Genomic DNA, 21,502 nt, shown 5'->3' on the forward strand with positions numbered 1-21,502 from the left:
TAATGTATCAATTAGGAAATTTTTCAAAGTAAAAGTCCTAAATGTTTAAATAAATCTGTAATTTCTTTATTGTTTGATGTGCTTTATATATGTATTTCCTCATAGTCCTAGGCAATAATGCTACACAATAAATAGAATGCTTCAATCGACTCGGTGATCGGTATTATCGGATCGGCAGATACTGATTTCAGTGATCGGTGATCGGCACCAAAAACCTGATCGGTGCATCTCTAGTATAAACTTGTGTATACACAGAGATTTCACAAAATATTTGGTCATGTAAATTTGTTTTAAAGTCATGCAAATCCAACATGTGCCTGAACCCTCAGAGCGGGACGCAGCGTACCATTCGGCGGGGGAAATTGCGAAATTGTTTGTCAAGAATCGCCGTGTGCCGCGGCGTTGTATCCCGTCAGAGGCGCGAGGGTCATCAATCGTGAGTGAGCGTACAAGTCTCCTCCCGACGCCCTCAGGTCTCCCCGGTTCACAGCTGTTCGTCTGTGTGGCGGCAGATGAAACGGTAAATTAAAAACCGGTATGCACCGGGTGGATCGGTCTCGCCCTGCAGTCGCCCCACTGCGCTCCCTTTTTTAACAAAGGTGCTTCCGTGGGTGCCGCCCTGAGCGTGTCGATCAAAGATCATTCCATACGAGAAAAAACCCACCTCGTCATGAACGCACCGACGGCTGCAGGTCGGCCGTGGTCGCTCGCGCCTTCGGAGCTTAGCCCATCTGCTACGAATAGAGACGACTCCTAAGTACGTAAAGCTGCCGTAAGCCTCGGTTTCCTGTGTAAGCTGTGTTTTAAAGGGCCCTGTGGTTCAGGGCCATCTGCTTTGATTCATTATTTAATATTCTCTTTCCCTCTCCCCGTCGGCGTGGCCGGACTCGTCGGCGACGCGCTCGCGTTCACGTGGGAGGCGGCGGTCACGTGTCTTCCTCCCACTCCTCTTCCACTCTCACTTCTATCCCCCCGCATGCACGGCGGCGGCTTACTTCTCTGGCACTTTCCCTCGTCGGTGTCACGTTGGAGCAGGATGTTGAAATCTTTAGTTTATACCCAACAGATAATAGAAGATAAGATGTTCTCTCTGAGTTTGAATATGTGATAACATGACCACGCAGCCGCTCTCTGATGAGTTTGCAGGCCTGAATATTAAACGTATAAATTAACGCATGTCATTGCATGTTTGCACGGAGAAGCGCCTTCCAGCAACACAGAGTTAAACAATGAATCAAGCAGATATTTTGTGTGTGTAAACATTCAGGATTATACGAGAAACCTTTTTAATTTGTCACAACCTGGACTGAATATGTAAAAGGTGTCTATATTGAGGGAAACATGCAGTAAAGCAGCGTTGGTTAATAACTGAACCGTCTTCTGATTGGTCGAGAGAGGAGAGGAGAGGAGAGGAGAGGAGAGAGAGAATTTAATAAAGGCCTAATGGAGTGACTGGGAGCTTAATAGCTTTTAGTTTTATATAATTTGAAATAGAAGTGCTTTGCAATTAAATGCACATGGGAAATATTTAATCTCACTCCAAGCACCTCCCGAGACATTACGAGGCTAGATAAAAAATTTAAGGCATTTACATAAATGTGAAAAAGTTCTTACAATAGAGCGAAACGACTGTTTTCATATTGTTTGGCATCAATTTGAGAAACGAGATACTGCTGTTGAAGATTAAGGAGTTGAGTTGTGTGTAGGGATGGGCATCGAGAACCGGTTCTGTTTTAGAACCGGTTCCCAGTGAACCGATTGTTTGGGATCGTCAGCCTAATTCTTTAAGGTTCTGCTAACGGTCCTCTGTGGCGTTACGCATGCGCAAACTTTTTTAGTTTCTTCTTCAGACTGCAGCAAACATGGCAACTAGGCAGAAGCGTTCTAAAGTTTGGCTCCATTTCACACGACAACATGACAACTACGCCACTGTAACATGTGTAAGAAGTCTATTTCGTCGAAGGGAGGAAATACAACAAATATGAAGAAGCATTTGAACACAGCATGAAATTAAATGACAGGAATGTCATGTGTTCGATGCAGCAGCTCAGCTAACGCCGGCTTCATCTCTTTCTGTCCAAGGTAAACTCCTCAGAAGTGATCACAACCACTCACTGTGTGAAGCCATTTGCCTTCATTGTGTGGAGTCGATCACGTTATCTTCTGTCCCTTCGTTTGAAGCACACATTTGAGCTCCGCATTGGTCCCATTATTGATCACTTCACGTTTGGATTGAAAGTCCAGTTTTGAGAAATGTTTGATCGTAACGGTGTTAATTATCGGAGGGCGTGTGTTATCAGCAAACGTTCGCGTTATCGTGTTAACCCATTATTAAACTGAGCATATCGATTTTTAATCCATTATTAAACGTAGTGTAGCGACCCTGTGAAGTGGCTGTCAATCACAGTGTGGCACCGTGATGCTGGTCGAGGGGGCGGGCCTGTGATTGGTGGAGTAGAGGGGAGGCGGGGTTAACCTGTCGAAAAAGGGGAGTTAAGGGTGGTTGACGGGAACCGTTGTTGTTGGAGCTGCTGAGCTGAGAGGAGCAGCTGTCTGTGTTGGTGGATGCCCAATAAAGGAGGAGTAACGTCGTCCCGTCTCCGTGTCATCAGGCCATAACGTCCGAGACGTTACAGTAGCATATAGCTACGCTAGTTTAGCTCTATAATCTTCCATTGTCAGCCCCCTACATTGAGGCAGAGGTAGTGTTCGCCTCCCCTCTTAATGTGGCTTTATGTCAGCTCAGCAAATTCAGCGATTTTGTTCGTGCCATTTGTTTCATTGTGTAAACCAGCTTTCACGATATAAATAATCTCCATTGCCATCCAATGTAGCTGATGAGGGTCAGAGTCAGACCGGTTCAGAGGCTGGTCGTCTGTCTGGGTCTCAGGCTACAGCACGTCTTGTCCACCTCCTCATATCTTTGTGTTCATCCTCCAGCCCATCTGAGAGTGTTCTCCACGGCTGGAGACACAATAAGTCCTGAGAGATCGCGGATCCTCCCGGAGAAAGCAGACATGTTTATTTTTCTGCACAAGAATTGTTGTTGATCCATACAATTGATGGTGCACACTTGGTATTTGCCACTGCTAGTTTCATTTTTGGCAGCTCAGTTCATATACCCTTTAAAAAAAAGGAAGGAGCACTGTAATTTCGAGGAACAATAAACAGAATTCATTTTATTTCAGTTATGTACGTTTTATTTTAAGTTCAAGAGGAATATGTATAAATGTTTTTGGTTATTTAAAAAAATGTAAATGTGTATGTATTAGGGCTGTCAGCGTTAACGTGTTAATCTATGCGATTAATTTGGCCGCGTTAACGCACTAAAATATTTTAACGCAATTAACGCAACTTTGTTTACTTCCGGTGTTCGTTGAAGTTTTTTCACTCCCCTGAATTTCAAACCGCGGCAGTACGGTTTAACACTGTTTCCGTTTTTAAAACAATTATTTCTCCGCGAAAATAAGGAGCAGAAATCAGTTTAACTCGTGGATGAATCAGTCGGGTTTCCTCATGCTCCTCCTTCCTCCCGTCTCCCCCTCTGATACACAGAGGAACGGAGGGGCGACGTGTCGGGGGACGCGGCGCGGAAAGAACTCGTCACACGAAACCTTCACCGTGATTGGTCAATCCGTTTGTCTGTCAACATTTTGAGAAAAAAACAACCAATGAACACTCAGTAAATTACATTACATTACATGTCATTTAGCAGACGCTTTTATCCAAAGCGACTTACAATAAGTGCATTTCAACCTAGAGTATAAACCAAGAACAACAAGAACACAGGAAGCAACACTTCCTCAACTCAGTCGAACCACAAAAGCACCACAATAAGTGCCATCCCAGTGCCACTGAAATGCAAATCTGTGCTTTAATCCAGATATAGTCTAAATGTGTGTTTTCAGTCTCAGGCGGAAGATGTAGAGACTTTCCGCTGTCCTGATGTCAGTGGGGAGCTCGTTCCACCACTGAGGAGCAGGACAGCAAACAGTCTGGATTTAGAGTGATGAGCTCGAGGTGCAGGAGTCACAAGTCGATTGGCTGTTGCCGAGCGGAGCGAACGTGCCGGGGTGTACGGTGCGACCATATCCCGGATGTAGACGGGGCCCGATCCGTCTAGAGCACGGTACGCCAGAACCAGTGTTTTGAAGCGGATGCTGCTCCACCGGTAACCAGTGAAGAGATCGGAGGAGCGGAGTGGTGTGGGTGAATTTCGGGAGGCTGAAGACCAGTCGAGCTGCTGCATTCTGGATGAGCTGCAGAGGTCGGATGGCCTCAGCAGGTAGACCAGCCAGGAGGGAGTTGCAGTAGTCGAGGCGTGAAATGACCAGGACCAGAACCTGTGCCGCCTTCTGAGTAAGAAGAGGCCGCATTCTCCTGATGTTGTGCAGCATGGACCTACAGGAATGCGTCGTCACAGCGATGTTGGCCGTCAGGGAGAGTTGACTGTCTAGTGTCACAAAGGACCTCCCACCACAGGTGAGGCTCATTAGCAGCCTGTCAGTCAGAGAGCAGAGAACACGGCGCGAGGACAATGAGCCTCATTGAATAGAGCTGAGATTGTTCTGGAATGTTTGATGTAGAACACGTGGGGGTGTGTCATATGCAAAAGACTTTAAACGGTGAATTTACATTTTTTTGTAAGATGTATAAAATGCCCCCAGCCTCCAGAGGGTCACGTGACATATGTGAATGTCAGTCAGTTACCAAGGCCACTGGTTCTGCTGTTCAGTGGTAAAGATGACAGGGGGTCTCTATATACTTTTTTTTTTTTACTAATCTGATGTTTCACTGAAGAAACAATTTATCATCCACAATATTAAATACCTCACTGGCACTGTATAGGTAGGAGCCTCTTTGAAAACACAGCTCTGTGTGAAGTTTGGTCTTTAAAAAGAAGAAAAACAACTTTTAATCGCGATTAATGAATTTCAAAATGTGCGATTAATTAGTTACTTTTTTTAATCGATTGACAGCCCTAGTATGTATACATACTGTATATGGTGTGTGCAGCATTATAGAAAATTATATAAAAGAAAATTAATGTAAATAAACCCGTTTGTGCTCTTTTTTTCACCCCTTGCCCAATAAGAATCGATAAAAGAATCGATAAGGAATCGAATCGATAAGCAGGAATCGATAAGGCATCGGAATCGTTAAAATCTTATCAATTCTCATCCCTAGTTGTGTGTGTTCTCTCCGTTCCTCGTTTGTCTCTTCATGCCGCTGTCGTGGTAAGAATCAGATTACATTCAGGTTGTCGAGCTGGTGATTTATAATGAACAATGTGTGCGTTGGTCATCTGGTCTCCAGCTGGAGACGCTCTTCATCCCACAAGTCTGACCTCAGACTGACTTTAAATTGCATTAGGTGTTGAAATAAGTACAGCAATGCACTCTGGGTATTTCAGTTAATTGCAGATTGAGATTATCCTGCTGATGTGTATGTGAGGTGGTCACTCACACACTCTTCTGCCTTCTGTGACGTTGTATTAAGTCCATAATTTACCTTCACTCTGTGAAGCCATGCAAGGATTCATGTTTCCAAATTAGCTTTATTTACACATACACAATCCTCTGTTTTATCCATAGATAATCCCCCCCCCCCTGCCGTTAACTGAGCCAACCGACCATCGTCGTAGAGAGAGAATATTGACCTGAACGATCTTGTTAATGTTATATTAAACACTCATCTTTCTTTCTTTTGTTTCCTCCTCTTCTCTCTCAGGAACCGATAAAGTCCAGGGCACCGCAGCTGCATCTGGAGTATAGATTCTACAAACAGTTGGGGAACTCGGGTAAGAGAAGCAGCCTGTAGACCATTATCGTCTCTATAGATGATCTTCATGAGGTGGGAATGGGCCTTTTCAGACTAGAGAAGAACCTTTCAGCTGCAGTGAAACCAATGTGACCACATCTTAAATAACCTTTTCTCATAGGAATTATTGGAAAGGCTCACATGTCATGTTTTCTGTAAGTTTGTGTTGAGTGAGTTAATTGTATTGACTCTCGTCTCTAATTCAACATATGCAAACATTCCTCAGTCAAACTGACGAGATAAAGGTGGATGAGATCTGCAAACAGCCACTCCTTCACGGCCAATCGGTAGTTTTTGGGTCTCATCTCTTCTAGACCAAGTTATTTAATAATGTATTTACATGCAGGACAATGTACCAAGTCCCAATCGACACTTCATTGCATACCTTCGTCTAAAGAAGGCTGACTCGGTCTATTTAAAGGTCATTACAGCCTCAATTTATGCTGGAAGCTTCCTCTATAAAGAAACAGGAGCGATGACTGTAGGAGGGACCGAGTGGGACGACGGGCCGACCTCAGAGATGCAGAGTCAGCAGCCTGAGCTCAGCCTCCAGGAGACGCTCCCGCTAGAGCAGGGGTCGGGAACCTATGGCTCTTTCGGTGACAGCATATGGCTCCCAGACAATTTTGAGTTGAGAAAAAAAAAAAATCTCCGCCCGCCACCCTGTACTTTTCTCTATCGCGCCAGATTACAGCAGATGTAATTCAAGGTCCCTTTCTTAAAGACGTCTTTGTTCTTTTATTAAACTAAATAGCCGTCTGTTGGTGGTCGTCTCCACAGCAGCATGTCATTTCTGTCTCTACGTGTCGCGTTAACACTTCTCGGCTCTCCGTCTCGCGCGCACATCGGGGCGGAGCAAAGAAAAAGTCACCTGCACCCCCCCCCCCCCCCCGTAGCATCATGCATCACCAGAAATCGCTTTAAAAGCAAGACATAATTAATTTTATTATACGTTAAAAATACTATATGGCTCTCAATGAAATATATTTAGAAATATTTGGATTTTATGGCTCTCCCCGTCAAAAAGGTTCCTGACCCCTGCGTTAGAGGGACGTGGCGGGGCGTCTTGTGGAGGCGACAGTCGCTCGAGGAACATCCACGCTCCTTTTGAGATCGGCTCGGTCGCGATGGCGACTCCAGCTGCAGCCAAACGGTTTCTCGTGGTTAACGTCGCCGTCGATGGGCCTGAAGAACAACTCACGCTCCTGCTGTGGAAGCGTTGCCAGTCGGCCCGCTGGTCGTGTTCACCGCCGCAAAGCGGGGACTGTGGTGAGCCGGCTGATGCTGATGCTGTCGTAGCTGAAGCATCTCTTTCACTCCTCTCTTGCACAAGAGGACTCTCACCTTGCTTTGTGTTCTTCATGCTTTCTAAAATTCACTCGGCGATGTCGGGAACGTAAAGAATTTATTCAGCAAATCTATTTAGTACATCAATTGTTTTCTTGACGAAGGCAAAAACCACCTCGTAGCGAGCATCCGGGAAGCACTTTAAATACAACAAATTAAAGATAAATGCAGATTAGTCGTATGTGTATCCTGTGTTAATGTGAGACACTTTCCATTGCTTGAGACGAGTTGACTTTCATCTGTAGCCGTGATGTTACATCCTGGGTGAGCTGACACGCTGATATGACAGAAGGGCTTGGGAGGAGTCAGAAGGCAGATTAAATCTACTTATGTTGTCAACTTTGCTAAATGGGGTCGCGCGGTCCTCGGACACGTCAGTGATGTCACGGCGTGGACGACGCAGCACTTAACGCCCAGGAGGAGCTTCTCTGCACACCCAGAATGCTCTCCGGTCCCGGACAGAAGCCTCCAGTCGGGAGTTGAACCCCCACCCTTCACGTCTATTTGTGAAAAAGATAAATAAATGTACAAGATGTGGAGTTTCTGCTGCTCTTGGTAGTATTAAAGCGTGAGGGGCTTTCACATCATGTTTGGTCATGGAAATGTGGTTTAAAGTCATGGAAAAGTCCTGGAAATCCATTGGTCAACATGTGTATGAACCCTGGGTCATGGAACACCTGGAGAAGTCCTGGAATTTAGAAATGGTTTAGCTCATGCGCTCATGGATCCACGATTTCATGGCCGCTGCTGCATTTAGTGTCTCACCAGGAGGTGTTTCCTCTGGAACTGTTTCTCTCTGTGACGTTCTCCTCGTGTGGTGAATGTCCACCGAGCCGCGGCGTGGCTTCTTGAGGACAAGAGGCGCTGTGACGGCTTCCATGTCGATGTTATTATATTATCCAAATCACGGATTTGTGTGCGTGACGTGTGGGATCAGTTCCTCCCTCTTCTCGGTGCACGCCTCTCTGAAGCGCGAGTCTTTGAAACGCACGCCCTCTCCTCCTGGCCGTTCTCTGGCGTGTAACGTTCGGGCCGCGTCGTCTCCGGCCGACATGCCGCCGCCTCCCTCTCGCCGTGGAGCCGAGGCCGTCTGTAGAGACAAGAGGATGCATCGTCTCAAAGGGTCCCGCCGGCGGGGCTCAGTGTTGAACTACTGACCGTGTTCTATGAAGCTGAACACGGTGGGGTTTATCTCTTGATGTTGTTGTTGTTGTGTATTTTATTCAGTCAATCAAATACAATACAATATTATTCTATGAAAATATACAAAACAGAAAGTCTGAAAAGGTATAGGTAGAAGCAAAAAATGCTTATTTATTCCTATCCTGAATTAATATCAAATAAATCAGAAAATTAATATTAAATTAAGAAAAAAACAAAAAATATTAAATTATTATAAATAAATATATATATATATATATACACACATACACACATACTTCCACATACATCTTCCATATAAATACGTTTCAATCACATTTATAACTCAAGAATTGTTTGTACCTTTATATCGTAGAAGTTTATCATCACGTGACTGATTGAGTTTGATGCTTTATTGTTTATAATATGGTTTATTATATGGTTTATGTCTGATGCAGCGTCCACTCCTCTGCTTCCAGCCACCAGCAGGAGATTAAAAGACACGGCGCTTCTCCTTGTGTGACGGCCGTGTTTTGAAAGGCCTCTAGATTAGAGCGCGATGACTCAGCACTTCTTCCAGTGATCTCTTGTCACCGCCTCGCCTGTCACCGGCTTCATTAACTGGAAGATCCTCGGGACTAAAGGGCAGCGTGTGTGTGTGTGTGTGTGTGGGGGGGTTGTGTGTGTGTGTGTGTGTGCATGTATAATATTCAGTACCACTTCTTTCTGTGTATGATTAATATTCCCCATCATAGCAGTTTAACTGTAATATTAGCTGCAGCATAATTAACATTTTCTCATTTATTTCCCATATATAATTCCAGTGAAATCAGGGAAGAAGCAGCAGAAGAAGAAGAAGAATAGCGACCATTAACGAGACGATGGTGTTCTGATCAGTCAATCGATGCAGACGTTCACTTCCTGTCCTTGTGCACTTGTGTCTCCGCAGAGGGAATCCCACAGGTGTACTACTTCGGTCCGTGCGGTAAATACAACGCCATGGTGCTGGAGCTGCTGGGGCCCAGCCTGGAGGACCTGTTTGACCTCTGCGACCGCACCTTCTCCCTCAAGACCGTCCTCATGATCGCCATACAGCTGGTGAGGCCGCCGGGGGGGGGGGGGGGCGTCGGGGTTCGTACGGTCATGGAAAACCTGGAAACGTTATAGAATTTTAAAATGGTTCCAGGCCTGGAAAAGTCCTGGAAAAAACTGAAATCGCAAAAGTTTTGGAAAAGTCATGGACATTTGTTATCACATGATCATTTACGCCGAGTTTGAAATAATGTGTCAAAATATAAGCCGGCGTACGCAAACAATATGCAAAATGTTCTAAATTTTTCATGTTTATACCAAGATTTCAGTTTGGTCATGGAAATTTGGTTTAAAGTCCTGGAAATCCACCGGTCAACATGTGTAAGAACCCTGACCGTTGAGTTCATTATGAACGTAGAGGGGAGCGAACGCTGCGGTGCTTTATGCTAAATGTTTCACATCAAACATGGCAGAACAACCTCAGCTCTCTATACAATGAGGCACACTCGTCCTCAGGCACAAGTGTAAAGAGATCATTTGGCCCTAAAGCTGAAAATTGAAGTTTGAGTTTTCTCTTGTGAAAACATTCCTTTACTCGTGTGGATGAACTGTTGTGGTGTTTGAAGGTCTTGGGTTAACAAAAGCAGTGTATATATGAATACAATGGTATTTTATTCTTAGTGGTATTTGCCTGATAAAACTAGGACATTTACAATAGCATCAGGTAATAAAATAATACATTTGTGTCCTTACTACTCAAAATAATTGGTGTTCATGCCCGAGAACCGTCAGGCTAGTAAGTTTACGAGTTCATCGACGAATCCTGATCTGCTTCATTCCTCCTCTAGATAACGCGGATGGAGTACGTCCACACCAAGAGTCTGATATACAGAGACGTGAAGCCGGAGAACTTCCTGGTTGGGCGGCCGGGAAGCAAGCGGCAGCACACGATCCACATCATCGACTTTGGGCTGGCCAAAGAGTACATCGACCCCGAGACCAAAAAACACATCCCCTACCGGGAGCACAAGAGTCTGACCGGGACGGCGCGCTACATGAGCATCAACACGCACCTGGGAAAGGGTAGGAACGTCGCCGGAGCAGCTTTGCATAGATGAGCTTTGCCCTGATTTACATTTTAATGGTTGAATCCTAACTGTGTGTTTTTTACAAACGCAGTTTAAACAAATGCCTGAACACAGTTGTTTGTTTCGCCAATGGAAGTTACTGTGTTTCTCAATTTCATGTCTTTTTAATACGATTTTCTTACAAATTAATTAATTAAATGTACAAATATATAGAGGCATATATTATATGCATATATTTATATATATATATATATATATTTTATTTATTTATTTATTTTTACCAGGAAAAGCCTCATTGAGATTAAATAAAATTATTTTACAAGAGTGTTCTGGCCAAGACGAGCAGTAGCACATTAAACAAAGGTCTACTCTTTGGTTCATGATAATTATCATGCTTTTATTTCTCTCGTCCGGTTATGAAATGAATGTATTTCTCAACATGTAACCTCATTTTTTCTTTTGTCTCTTTTCAGAGCAAAGCAGAAGGGATGATTTGGAGGCACTGGGTCACATGTTCATGTACTTCCTCCGAGGTAGCCTCCCCTGGCAGGGCCTAAAGGTACTGCAGCGTACTGTACTGTCCAAATACACACACTGATGTACACTACCGCTCACAGTCTGGGGTCACCGGACAGTTTGGTGTTTTCCATGAAAACTCACAGTTATATTTATCAAATGAATATAAATTCTAGTCAAGACGTTGAGGTTATAAATAATGATGTTTATACTAAATATGAATGTAGTTCTTCTTGTGGCTCAAAGGAAGGCCAGTTTTATAGCTTCTCTCAGCAGCATAACTGTTTTCAGCTGCGCTCACATAAAAAGGGTTTAAAGGGTTTTCTACCCCTCCGCTAGTCTTCTAAGGCGATAACACAATGTATTTCTAAGTGACCCCAAACCTTTTCAAGGGTTGTGTGTATCTGACCCCTGTGACCCTCGTCGTGCTGAGCGTGGAGATGCACCTTGTTGCTGCTGCGCTTGTCCACACAGTGTCTCTTCTATACCTCCACATGACCTTAGGAACAGAGAGCCTGTTGTGCGCGACGTTGTGCCCTCACTCTGGGGACATTTCAAGGTCTCTCCAGTGATGCGTCCGTATTGTCTGTTGAACCTAAAAGACCCTCTGTTTCACCCAGACACAGAAACTATTGAGACCTCTGGGATTGTGTTATTTTGCTTTTGCTTCACACAAAACTTGAGATAAGTTGTTGTGGCGTAAATCACATTGATAAGGCACTCGGGTATAAATGACGTAACATTAAGCATTATGTTCCCTGGGTCTGTTTGTTGATTTAACACCCGACACACGGTCGTTTTTACACATCAAATACTTGCCAACAAAATCCCATATGTCATCAAATCCGTATATTTGCATTTTTGGATTTATATTACAGTGAAGAGACATTTTACTCAAGATTTTGCTCAAATATATTGTCAAATACAAGAATCATCCAGGTTATGGATATAAATAGCATCAGTGGACATGAAGGACATGAACTGCCCCCCCCCCCCCCCCCCCGAGGCACACAGCTGAACTGTGATGTGTGTCATGACTCTCGATGTTGAATGACTCGGCAAATGATTTGCACAAGTGGCCAATTCACATTTTATTAATGTTTTATTAATTCACTGAGTGTTTTGAGTGTAATGTGTATTATCTCCCCGTCTCCGGTCCAGGCGGATACTTTGAAGGAGCGGTATCAGAAGATTGGAGACACCAAACGAGCGACGCCCATCGAAGTGCTCTGCGAGAGCTTCCCCGGTCAGTATAAACGTTCTGCTGAGCGAGTTTATCTCAACGGGTTCCTCCTTCAACCCGAGCTCAAATAAAACGACGCATCGTCTTTCGCTGCAGAAGAGATGGCCACCTATCTGCGCTATGTGAGGAGGCTGGACTTCTTCGAGAAGCCCGATTACGACTACTTGAGGAAGCTCTTCACGGATCTGTTCGACAGGAACGGTTACGTCTTCGACTACGAGTACGACTGGGTCGGCAAATCACTGGTGAGGCCTCTTCCCTCGATACGCTCACCCTCTTTAGATCCTGCGATGGGCCTGTGGCTCTCGACTGCAGGTTATTTACATTTACACGACCGTTCTGGGGTCATGTAGAAATGTTCTTATTTACCAATGAAGATAACATTAAATGAATCATAAATACTCTCTACATTAATGTGTAGATGACTATTCTCTGGTGTTAATGAAGTCTCTCCAGAGGTGTGTAGAGGCCCATCTCCAGTGTTCTAGTGGTACATTGTGTTATCACCTTAGAAGACTAGCGGAGTGGCAGAAAACCCTTTAAACCCTTTTTAAGTGAGCGCAGCTGAAAACAGTTATGCTGGTGAGAGAAGCTATAAAACTGGCGTTTCTTTGAGCCACAAGAAGAACTACATTCATATTTACGATAAGAATCATTATTTATAACCTCCTCGACGTCTGGACTAGATTTTATATTCATTAATAAATATAAGTTTGAGTTTCCATGGAAAACACCAAATTGTCTGGGTGACCCCAGACATTTGAGCGGTAGTGTACATATTTTTTTGCAAACCGTCTTACGACTAAGTTTAACTCTTCATTACCTTTTTATTTTTTACATGGTCTTAATTTGTCGTTACTGCAGCCGACGCCGATCGGCCCGATCCCCAGTGACACGCCGCTGCCGCCCAGCAGCAGAGACAAAGCACAACAGCAGACCAAAAACCAGGTGAGGTCACCGGCAGTGACACCACAACACACACACACACCGAGCCACCAGCCGACTGACCCACGAGCAGCTGGTCGTTCAGGTTCTGCCGCTTCTATTCTCGTGTTCCTGGATAATCGACTTCCTGGAAAACTTCTATTCAGTTCCATTGCTCCTTCATTCCTGTGCCGTGTGCAGTTTGACGGTCCTGACGCTCTAATGAGACAATAAGACTCGTTATGATTCAACTCAGTTCAGTTTATTGGTAGAGCCCATTTCACAAATTACTAATTCCCCTCAGAGTGCTTTACAATCTGCACACATAGACATCCCTGACCTTTGACCTCACATGGGACCAGGAACAACTCCCAAACAACCCTTCAGGGTAAAAGGTCAGACCCCTTGAGGAGAGAACAGAGGAGGATCCCTCTCCAGGATGGACAGGTGTAACAGATGTCATGTGACCAGAAGGAATCATTACACACTAATTAAAACACAGGAACAACACAATGAAGATGACAGAGTGGATGAAGAGTTGGTAGTCGGCATATTCCACCATCCAGAAATCTAAATGGTTCAAGAGTTAAAGTCTTAAACAATGAGAGAATTCTTCCACAGAACTCAAATGAAGTTAGTCATGTTTTACTTTGACGACTCATTGGAGTGAATTAGATTTTATGATTGTCTTATCTCACTGGACTCTGACCTCTTGTTTTATTGCATTCCATTTAACGTGATTGACTCACCAGCAACTTGCCACCTTTTTTTTTTTTTTTAAGCTCCGCCTCCGACCCCATAACAACCTGTAACATCCTGTTAGAGCGCCATCAAAAGAAGACCGTGTACAATAAAGTATCGGCAAAAAGAACTCTGAAGTTATTCAAAAATATATATATATTTATTTAGATTTTTACAAATTAACAAGACAGGACTTTAAGGGAAATGAGGAATAAAAGAGTAAAGAACAGGAAACGGACCAAACCACAGCGACACATTCACCACCAGTGAGACGTGAGGACGTCTTGGTTCTGTGTCCTCGGACCCTTAGAAAATGTTCTGATCCGAATCATGAACCCTGTGACCCTGAGTGGAGGCGTCTGTGCCCTTTGACCCCTGCATGTGGTTCTGCTGGTGCTTGGCTGTTAACCGCGTTGCTTCCCTCTCCTCTCTTAACATAGTTTGTCTTAACACGCCTCTGCTTGGGAGATTGTCTTCTATAATTTGTTTGTCTTTGTTTTCATTCACTCCTCCCCCCCCCTCCTCCTTCTACCACACCTCCTCCCTCACATCGCCTCACCCCCCCCCCCACCTCCACCTGACCCCCTCACCCTCTCACCACTTCACCTCCACCCGCCTCAACCCTTTTCGCTCTTTGCGTCAAGTCGCCTGAGCCCAAAGGAAGTGAGTCCCAGCCCACCCCCGTCACCACTAAGGAGGCTCTGGGCTCGCACCTCACGGCGGAGCGGCTGGGGGGCTCCGTCCAGGTACTGCTGCTGCTCTCACGGGCTGCGCATGAAGCCACGTGTGTGAGTGTGTGTGTGTGCGTGTGTGTGCGTGCACTGCACTCTGTCTTGACTCTGTCTGTGCGTCTGCATCTCTGTCCCGCTTGGCTCTCACGGCTTCTGTCGCCTCATTGGCTGTGTGTGCCGCTCACAGGAAAAGGGCCGTGTGCAAACATGAAACACACCTGAGAGAAGCAACCAGCCTCGGTAGTCGACGTGGCCCCAATACGCCATCTAGTGGCGGCTCGTGAACTGCAGCATTTAAAGGATGGCTTCACATTGTCACCACTTTCCACACATCGAAACAGACTGAATGTTAGTCTCCTTGTTCTGATGCTGGAGGAGAGAGGGGAAGGATTTATATTCTTATTTTAAAGTTTATCTCGAGCCAATCTGATGCCTCAGGAGTCGACTGTAGTTCGATTAAACTTCTTGAAGGACACGGAGCGAATGTTGTACTTAGAGTGTGAATCACCCCGTTAGCTTGTAGCCTTTAGCTTTAGCATTCCAGATTACGCGCTCAACCCCTCTCCTCATCCGAGCGGGCCGATGAAGAGCGATGATGAAGGTGACTCGTGTCTGACCGTGGCGGCGTCCCCTTGTCTCCACTCCTGCAGGTGATGAGCTCCACGAACGGCGAGCTGAACACTGACGACCCGACCGCCGGACACTCGAACGCCCCCATCACCGCGCCCACCGAGGTGGAGGTGTCCGACGAAACCAAGTACGGAGCCTCGGGGACGGCCGGGGGTCGACAGCCGGTGTTGGATTAGAAGTCTTCGTTTTTAGTTCTTAAATCCCTCACTGAATCTCTCGGTGAGATTTGGTGACCAGGTTCACCTTGATAAGCCGTATGCAGGTGAATCTGCATCATCCCTCCTCGTCTTCATCAGGCGCAGGCAGACTTATGAAGAGCTCATTATAAACCTCTTCACAGGGTATGGAAAACCTGGAAAAGTCCTGGAAATTATAAAATGTTTATTTCCATGCCTGGAAAAGTCCTGGGAAAAAATAAAATCCCCAAAGTTTTGTAAAATTCCTGGAAATTATGTTATATTCATATGTTCATTTACACAGTTTGATTAAAAGAATAGACATTTATATACATATTTATTCTATTAACCATTTAAGGTTTATATACTCATGTATACACGGAGATTTCCCAAAATGATATGTCATGGAAATTTGGTTTAAAGTCCTTGAAACCCATCAACATGTGAATGAACCTGTTCATTGGTCATGAGGATGAACCTGTTCATTGGTCATGTGGATGAACCTGTTCATTGGTCATGTGGATGAACCTGTTCATTGGTCGTGTGGATGAACCTGTTCATTGGTCATGTGGATGAACCTGTTCATTGGTCATGTGGATGAACCTGTTCATTGGTCATGAGGATGAACCTGTTCATTGGTCATATGGATGAACCTGTTCATTGGTCATGTGGATGAACCTGTTCATTGGTCATGTGGATGAACCTGTTCATTGGTCATGAGGATGAACCTGTTCATTGGTCATGAGGATGAACCTGTTCATTGTTCATGTGGATGAACCTGTTCATTGATCATGAGGATGAACCCTGTTCATTGGTCATGAGGATGAACCTGTTCATTGGTCATGAGGATGAACCTGTTCATTGGTCATGTGGATGAACCCTGTTCACTGGTCATGAGGATGAACCATGTTCATTGGTCATGTGGATGAACCCTGTTCATTGGTCATGAGGATGAACCTGTTCATTGGTCATGTGGATGAACCTGTTCGTTGGTCATGTGGATGAACCTGTTCATTGTTCATGAGGATGAACCTGTTCATTGGTCATGAGGATGAACCGGTTCACTGGTCATGAGGATGAACCTGTTCATTGGTCATGTGGATGAACCTGTTCATTGGTCATGAGGATGAACCTGTTCATTGGTCATGAGGATGAACCTGTTCATTGGTCATGTGGATGAACCTGTTCATTGGTCATGTGGATGAACCTGTTCATTGTTCATGAGGATGAACCTGTTCATTGGTCATGAGGATGAACCTGTTCACTGGTCATGTGGATGAACCTGTTCATTGGTCATGTGGATGAACCCTGTTAATTGGTCATGTGGATGAACCTGTTCATTGTTCATGTGGATGAACCTGTTCATTGGTCATGAGGATGAACCTGTTCATTGGTCATGTGGATGAACCTGTTCATTGGTCATGTGGATGAACCTGTTCATTGGTCATGAGGATGAACCATGTTCATTGGTCATGTGGATGAACCCTGTTCATTGGTCATGAGGATGAACCTGTTCATTGGTCATGAGGATGAACCTGTTCATTGGTCATGTGGATGAACCTGTTCATTGTTCATGAGGATGAACCTGTTCATTGGTCATGAGGATGAACCGGTTCACTGGTCATGAGGATGAACCTGTTCATTGGTCATGTGGATGAACCTGTTCATTGTTCATGAGGATGAACCGGTTCACTGGTCATGAGGATGAACCTGTTCATTGGTCATGTGGATGAACCTGTTCATTGGTCATGTGGATGAACCTGTTCATTGTTCATGAGGATGAACCTGTTCATTGGTCATGAGGATGAACCTGTTCACTGGTCATGTGGATGAACCTGTTCATTGGTCATGAGGATGAACCGGTTCACTGGTCATGAGGATGAAGCTGTTCATTGGTCATGTGGATGAACCTGTTCATTGGTCATGAGGATGAACCTGTTCATTGGTCATGAGGATGAACCTGTTCATTGGTCATGAGGATGAACCTGTTCATTGTTCATGTGGATGAACCTGTTCATTGATCATGAGGATGAATCCTGTTCATTGGTCATGAGGATGAACCTGTTCATTGGTCATGAGGATGAACCTGTTCATTGGTCATGAGGATGAACCTGTTCATTGGTCATGAGGATGAACCTGTTCATTGGTCATGTGGATGAACCTGTTCATTGTTCATGAGGATGAACCTGTTCATTGGTCATGAGGATGAACCTGTTCATTGGTCATGTGGATGAACCTGTTCATTGGTCATGAGGATGAACCTGTTCACTGGTCATGAGGATGAACCTGTTCATTGGTCATGAGGATGAACCTGTTCATTGTTCATGAGGATGAACCTGTTCATTGGTCATGAGGATGAACCTGTTCACTGGTCATGTGGATGAACCTGTTCATTGGTCATGTGGATGAACCTGTTCATTGTTCATGTGGATGAACCTGTTCATTGGTCATGAGGATGAACCTGTTCATTGGTCATGTGGATGAACCTGTTCATTGGTCATGAGGATGAACCTGTTCATTGGTCATGTGGATGAACCTGTTCATTGGTCATGTGGATGAACCCTGTTCACTGGTCATGAGGATGAACCTGTTCATTGGTCATGTGGATGAACCTGTTCATTGGTCATGTGGATGAACCCTGTTCATTGGTCATGAGGATGAACCTGTTCATTGGTCATGAGGATGAACCTGTTCATTGGTCATGTGGATGAACCTGTTCATTGGTCATGTGGATGAACCTGTTCATTGGTCATGAGGATGAACCGGTTCACTGGTCATGAGGATGAACCTGTTCATTGGTCATGAGGATGAACCTGTTCATTGGTCATGAGGATGAACCGGTTCACTGGTCATGAGGATGAACCTGTTCATTGGTCATGTGGATGAACCTGTTCATTGTTCATGAGGATGAACCTGTTCATTGGTCATGAGGATGAACCTGTTCACTGGTCATGTGGATGAACCTGTTCATTGGTCATGTGGATGAACCTGTTCATTGGTCATGAGGATGAACCTGTTCATTGGTCATGAGGATGAACCTGTTCATTGGTCATGAGGATGAACCTGTTCATTGGTCATGAGGATGAACCTGTTCATTGGTCATGAGGATGAACCTGTTCACTGGTCATGAGGATGAACCTGTTCATTGGTCATGAGGATGAACCTGTTCAGATTTTTGCTAATCCACTAAATAAACTATCGCTCCATCTGGATTAACAGGATGAGTTGAAGGTGCCCCCTGCTGTGTGGACGTGTTTCTGCCTCCGTGTTATTCTGACAGTTCCTCTCTCCGCCTGCAGGTGCTGCTGTTTCTTTAAGAGGAGGAAGAGGAAAACCCTCCAGAGGCACAAGTGAAGCGTGGAGAACATGAAACATTGTGGTCACTGTCGAGTTTTAGATGGAAGCAACTACACAGACCCACTGCCCCCCCCCCCCCCACACCTTATCTCCCCCCCCCCTCCCCTCTGCCCCTCCCCCCCTCCTTTCTCTGTGCTAACTGGGAGTTAAAGGAACTCCACAGAGACGGACTCTTGATTCCTTTAATCGACAAACAAAAATAAACGTATCTGCATTACAGAGATGACGGGTGTGGGGGGGGGAAGGGGGCGGGGCGGGGCGGGGCTTGAGGAAAAAAAGTAAAAGCTGTAACAATGAAACTCGAATACCGTGGCGTGAATATGAAACGGGCGAGATCCGGTCTGAACGTGTTCTAGATTCCAGTGTCGGTCCAACGGGGAACTCTGATCCGTGATTCATTTTCCTTCTTTTCCTTTTCGGTGTTTTTGGGATCAAAGGTCATGAGGACAAGTTTGAGTGACGCGGGAAGCGTTTCATCCATAAAACAGAATTTGGAGGATTTTAAATGTTTTTTTTCTTTCTTTCATTATCTTTTCTTTCCATGTTTGTAATTTGAATCCTCAGTTTTTTCTAAAAATCAAAAAACCTGCATTGAAATATTTCTGTTTCGTGGAGTTGAAGTCAGTGTGTGTGTGTGTGGCCGCTGTAGCTCAGTCACTGGCCTCAGGTTCTGTGGGAGGAGTCATCACGCTCTATTATTATTGCACCTTGGAAAACAATTACAGTGGAAAACTTTAGGATTTAAATGAACAATTAAGAAATCACGTTAATAAAGAGATCGAGGACGAGCGAGCGCCACCGCACGATACCTGAAGCGTCATGGCCGACGTTCATGAGACAAAAAAGATTTAGATTTGTGTGTGTGTGTGTGTGTGTGTGTGTGTCACAGAGCTCAGTCTTCACGTTGATAAACTTCAATAAGTTCACTGAACTGGAAACAACAAACTTTCCCTTTGAGTTCCTGTTGCTGCTACAACAACAACAACTGTAGTTTCCTGTCGGGCTGCAACTGATTATTTTTCATTATTAAATAATCTGCTGACTTCTTAAACATTTGGACTTTCAAACATCAGGAAAAACTCCAAATAATTACCACACAATTATCAAACGTCTCGTTGCTCCAAAAACACAAACATAAATCTAACTAGTGTAAAACATTAATCTAACTATAGTGTAAAGAGATTACATCGTGCCCATGCTTCATGTCACAACACTGGTCCATAAAGGGGGAGGAGTCAACTGAGTCCAATTCCCCCAAAACATGGATCCTTCATTATCCACAATGGAGTGTCTTTCCTTTCGATATGTGTTCCTGAGCCCAGGAGGACCCCGATGACGTCATTATATCCGAGGGCTTCTTATTATTTAGGAATAAAGAAAGCCCCCAGTGGCGAACAGCTGAACTGCATGTGTCCCGGAAACAAAGAAACGCCACGTGAGCCTCATTAAAACCCTGTAGCCCAGTGACTGAGCAGTGACGTCACCACGCACACAACACGTCACGAATATGAAAGACCACTTTAGGTTGTATTTGTTCCACTTCCGGCCATGTGGAGATGCTGCATTTTCATTTCAGTGTCGATGTGAACACAATTCACCCCGAATACATCTGCTAATGTCTGATTTTAAGTTGTAAAGGAGAGATTAATGTGTGTCTGAAGAGTTGGAGGACCGGAAGGAGTTCCCGTGGGTCACGTGGGAGCTGCAGCCCGCCGTAACCTCTACGTAACCATCTAACGCTGCGCCGTGTACATTGCAGAGCTGGAGAGCCGCGCAGAGGAGGACGCGCGGCACTGGCGCGCCTTTACGCGCGGCACTGGCGCGCCTTTACGCGTGAGGTGCCGCCGGAAAGCTTTTTTGTTGGCGCATTAAATTATTCTCTGACCCATAATCCATTACACTGCGTTTATTGTATGATTTGATCATATAAATCTTTTTTTGGGGGGGGGGGGGGGGGGGGGGGCTCAGACCAGGAGGCTGAACGGTGTGTTTGCGCAGCGTCTGTTTCGTGTAACTTTGCATTATGTATTTGTAAATATGACAACGACAGATCTCTCATTGTGAATAAAGGAAGTTTTATCACAGGGGTCAAAAATCAATCACGGAGCAGTTTGTCAGTCTGCGGGCGGAAGTGACGTAGCGGGACCTTTAAACGCCCTGTGCGCCTCTTGGGGGTTCACCGGGTCTGGTTTGGTCCACCTGGTCTGATTCTGGTCTGGTTCACCGGGTCTGGTCCTGGTCTGGTTCACCTGGTCTGGTTCTGGTCTGGTTCACCGGGTCTGGTCCTGGTCTGGTTCACCGGGTCTGGTCCTGGTCTGGTTCACCGGGTCTGGTTCTGGTCTGGTCCTGGTCTGGTTCACCGGGTCTGGTCCGGGTCTGGTTCAGGTCTGGTTCACCGGGTCTGGTTCACCGGGTCTGGTTCTGGTCTTGTTCTGGTTCACCTGGTCTGGTTCACCGGGTCTAGTTTTGGTCTCCTCCACTGGGTCTGGTTCACCTGGTCTGGTTCACCGGGTCTAGTTCTGGTCTCCTCCACTGGGTCTGGTTCTGGTCTGGTTCACCGGGTCTGGTCCTGGTCTGGTTCACCGGGTCTGGTCCTGGTCTGGTTCTAGTCTGGTTCACCTGGTCTGGTTCACCGGGTCTAGTTCTGGTCTCCTCCGCTGGGTCTGATTCTGGTCTGGTTCACCTGGTCTGGTCCACCGGGTCTGGTTCTGGTCTCCTCCACCGGGTCTGGTTCTGGTCTGGTTCACCGGGTCTGGT

At 45.4% G+C, this 21,502-nt stretch overlaps 1 protein-coding gene across 4 annotated transcripts in view; it reads left to right on the forward strand.

Annotated features, from left to right (window-relative positions):
- The window catches only part of csnk1g2b (casein kinase 1, gamma 2b), a 35,036-nt gene extending 15,702 nt beyond the window's left edge, over positions 1-19,334 (forward strand). The window contains exons 3-12 of one of the 4 annotated variants that reach the window (XM_056414407.1): positions 5,731-5,800; positions 9,257-9,405; positions 10,188-10,422; positions 10,901-10,986; positions 12,105-12,189; positions 12,283-12,431; positions 13,051-13,134; positions 14,496-14,597; positions 15,233-15,339; positions 18,688-19,334. In XM_056414407.1, the coding sequence (XP_056270382.1) occupies positions 5,731-5,800; positions 9,257-9,405; positions 10,188-10,422; positions 10,901-10,986; positions 12,105-12,189; positions 12,283-12,431; positions 13,051-13,134; positions 14,496-14,597; positions 15,233-15,339; positions 18,688-18,742 (1,122 nt within the window). In that variant the 3' untranslated portion in view covers positions 18,743-19,334. The remainder of the gene's footprint in view (positions 1-5,730; positions 5,801-9,256; positions 9,406-10,187; positions 10,423-10,900; positions 10,987-12,104; positions 12,190-12,282; positions 12,432-13,050; positions 13,135-14,495; positions 14,598-15,232; positions 15,340-18,687) is intronic. The other 3 variants (XM_056414410.1, XM_056414412.1, XM_056414411.1) reach the window with 3 other exon arrangements.
- The last annotated feature ends 2,168 nt before the right edge of the window (positions 19,335-21,502 follow it).

This window comes from Pseudoliparis swirei, chromosome 5, assembly GCF_029220125.1.
Source record: "Pseudoliparis swirei isolate HS2019 ecotype Mariana Trench chromosome 5, NWPU_hadal_v1, whole genome shotgun sequence".
NCBI lineage: Eukaryota > Metazoa > Chordata > Actinopteri > Perciformes > Liparidae > Pseudoliparis > Pseudoliparis swirei.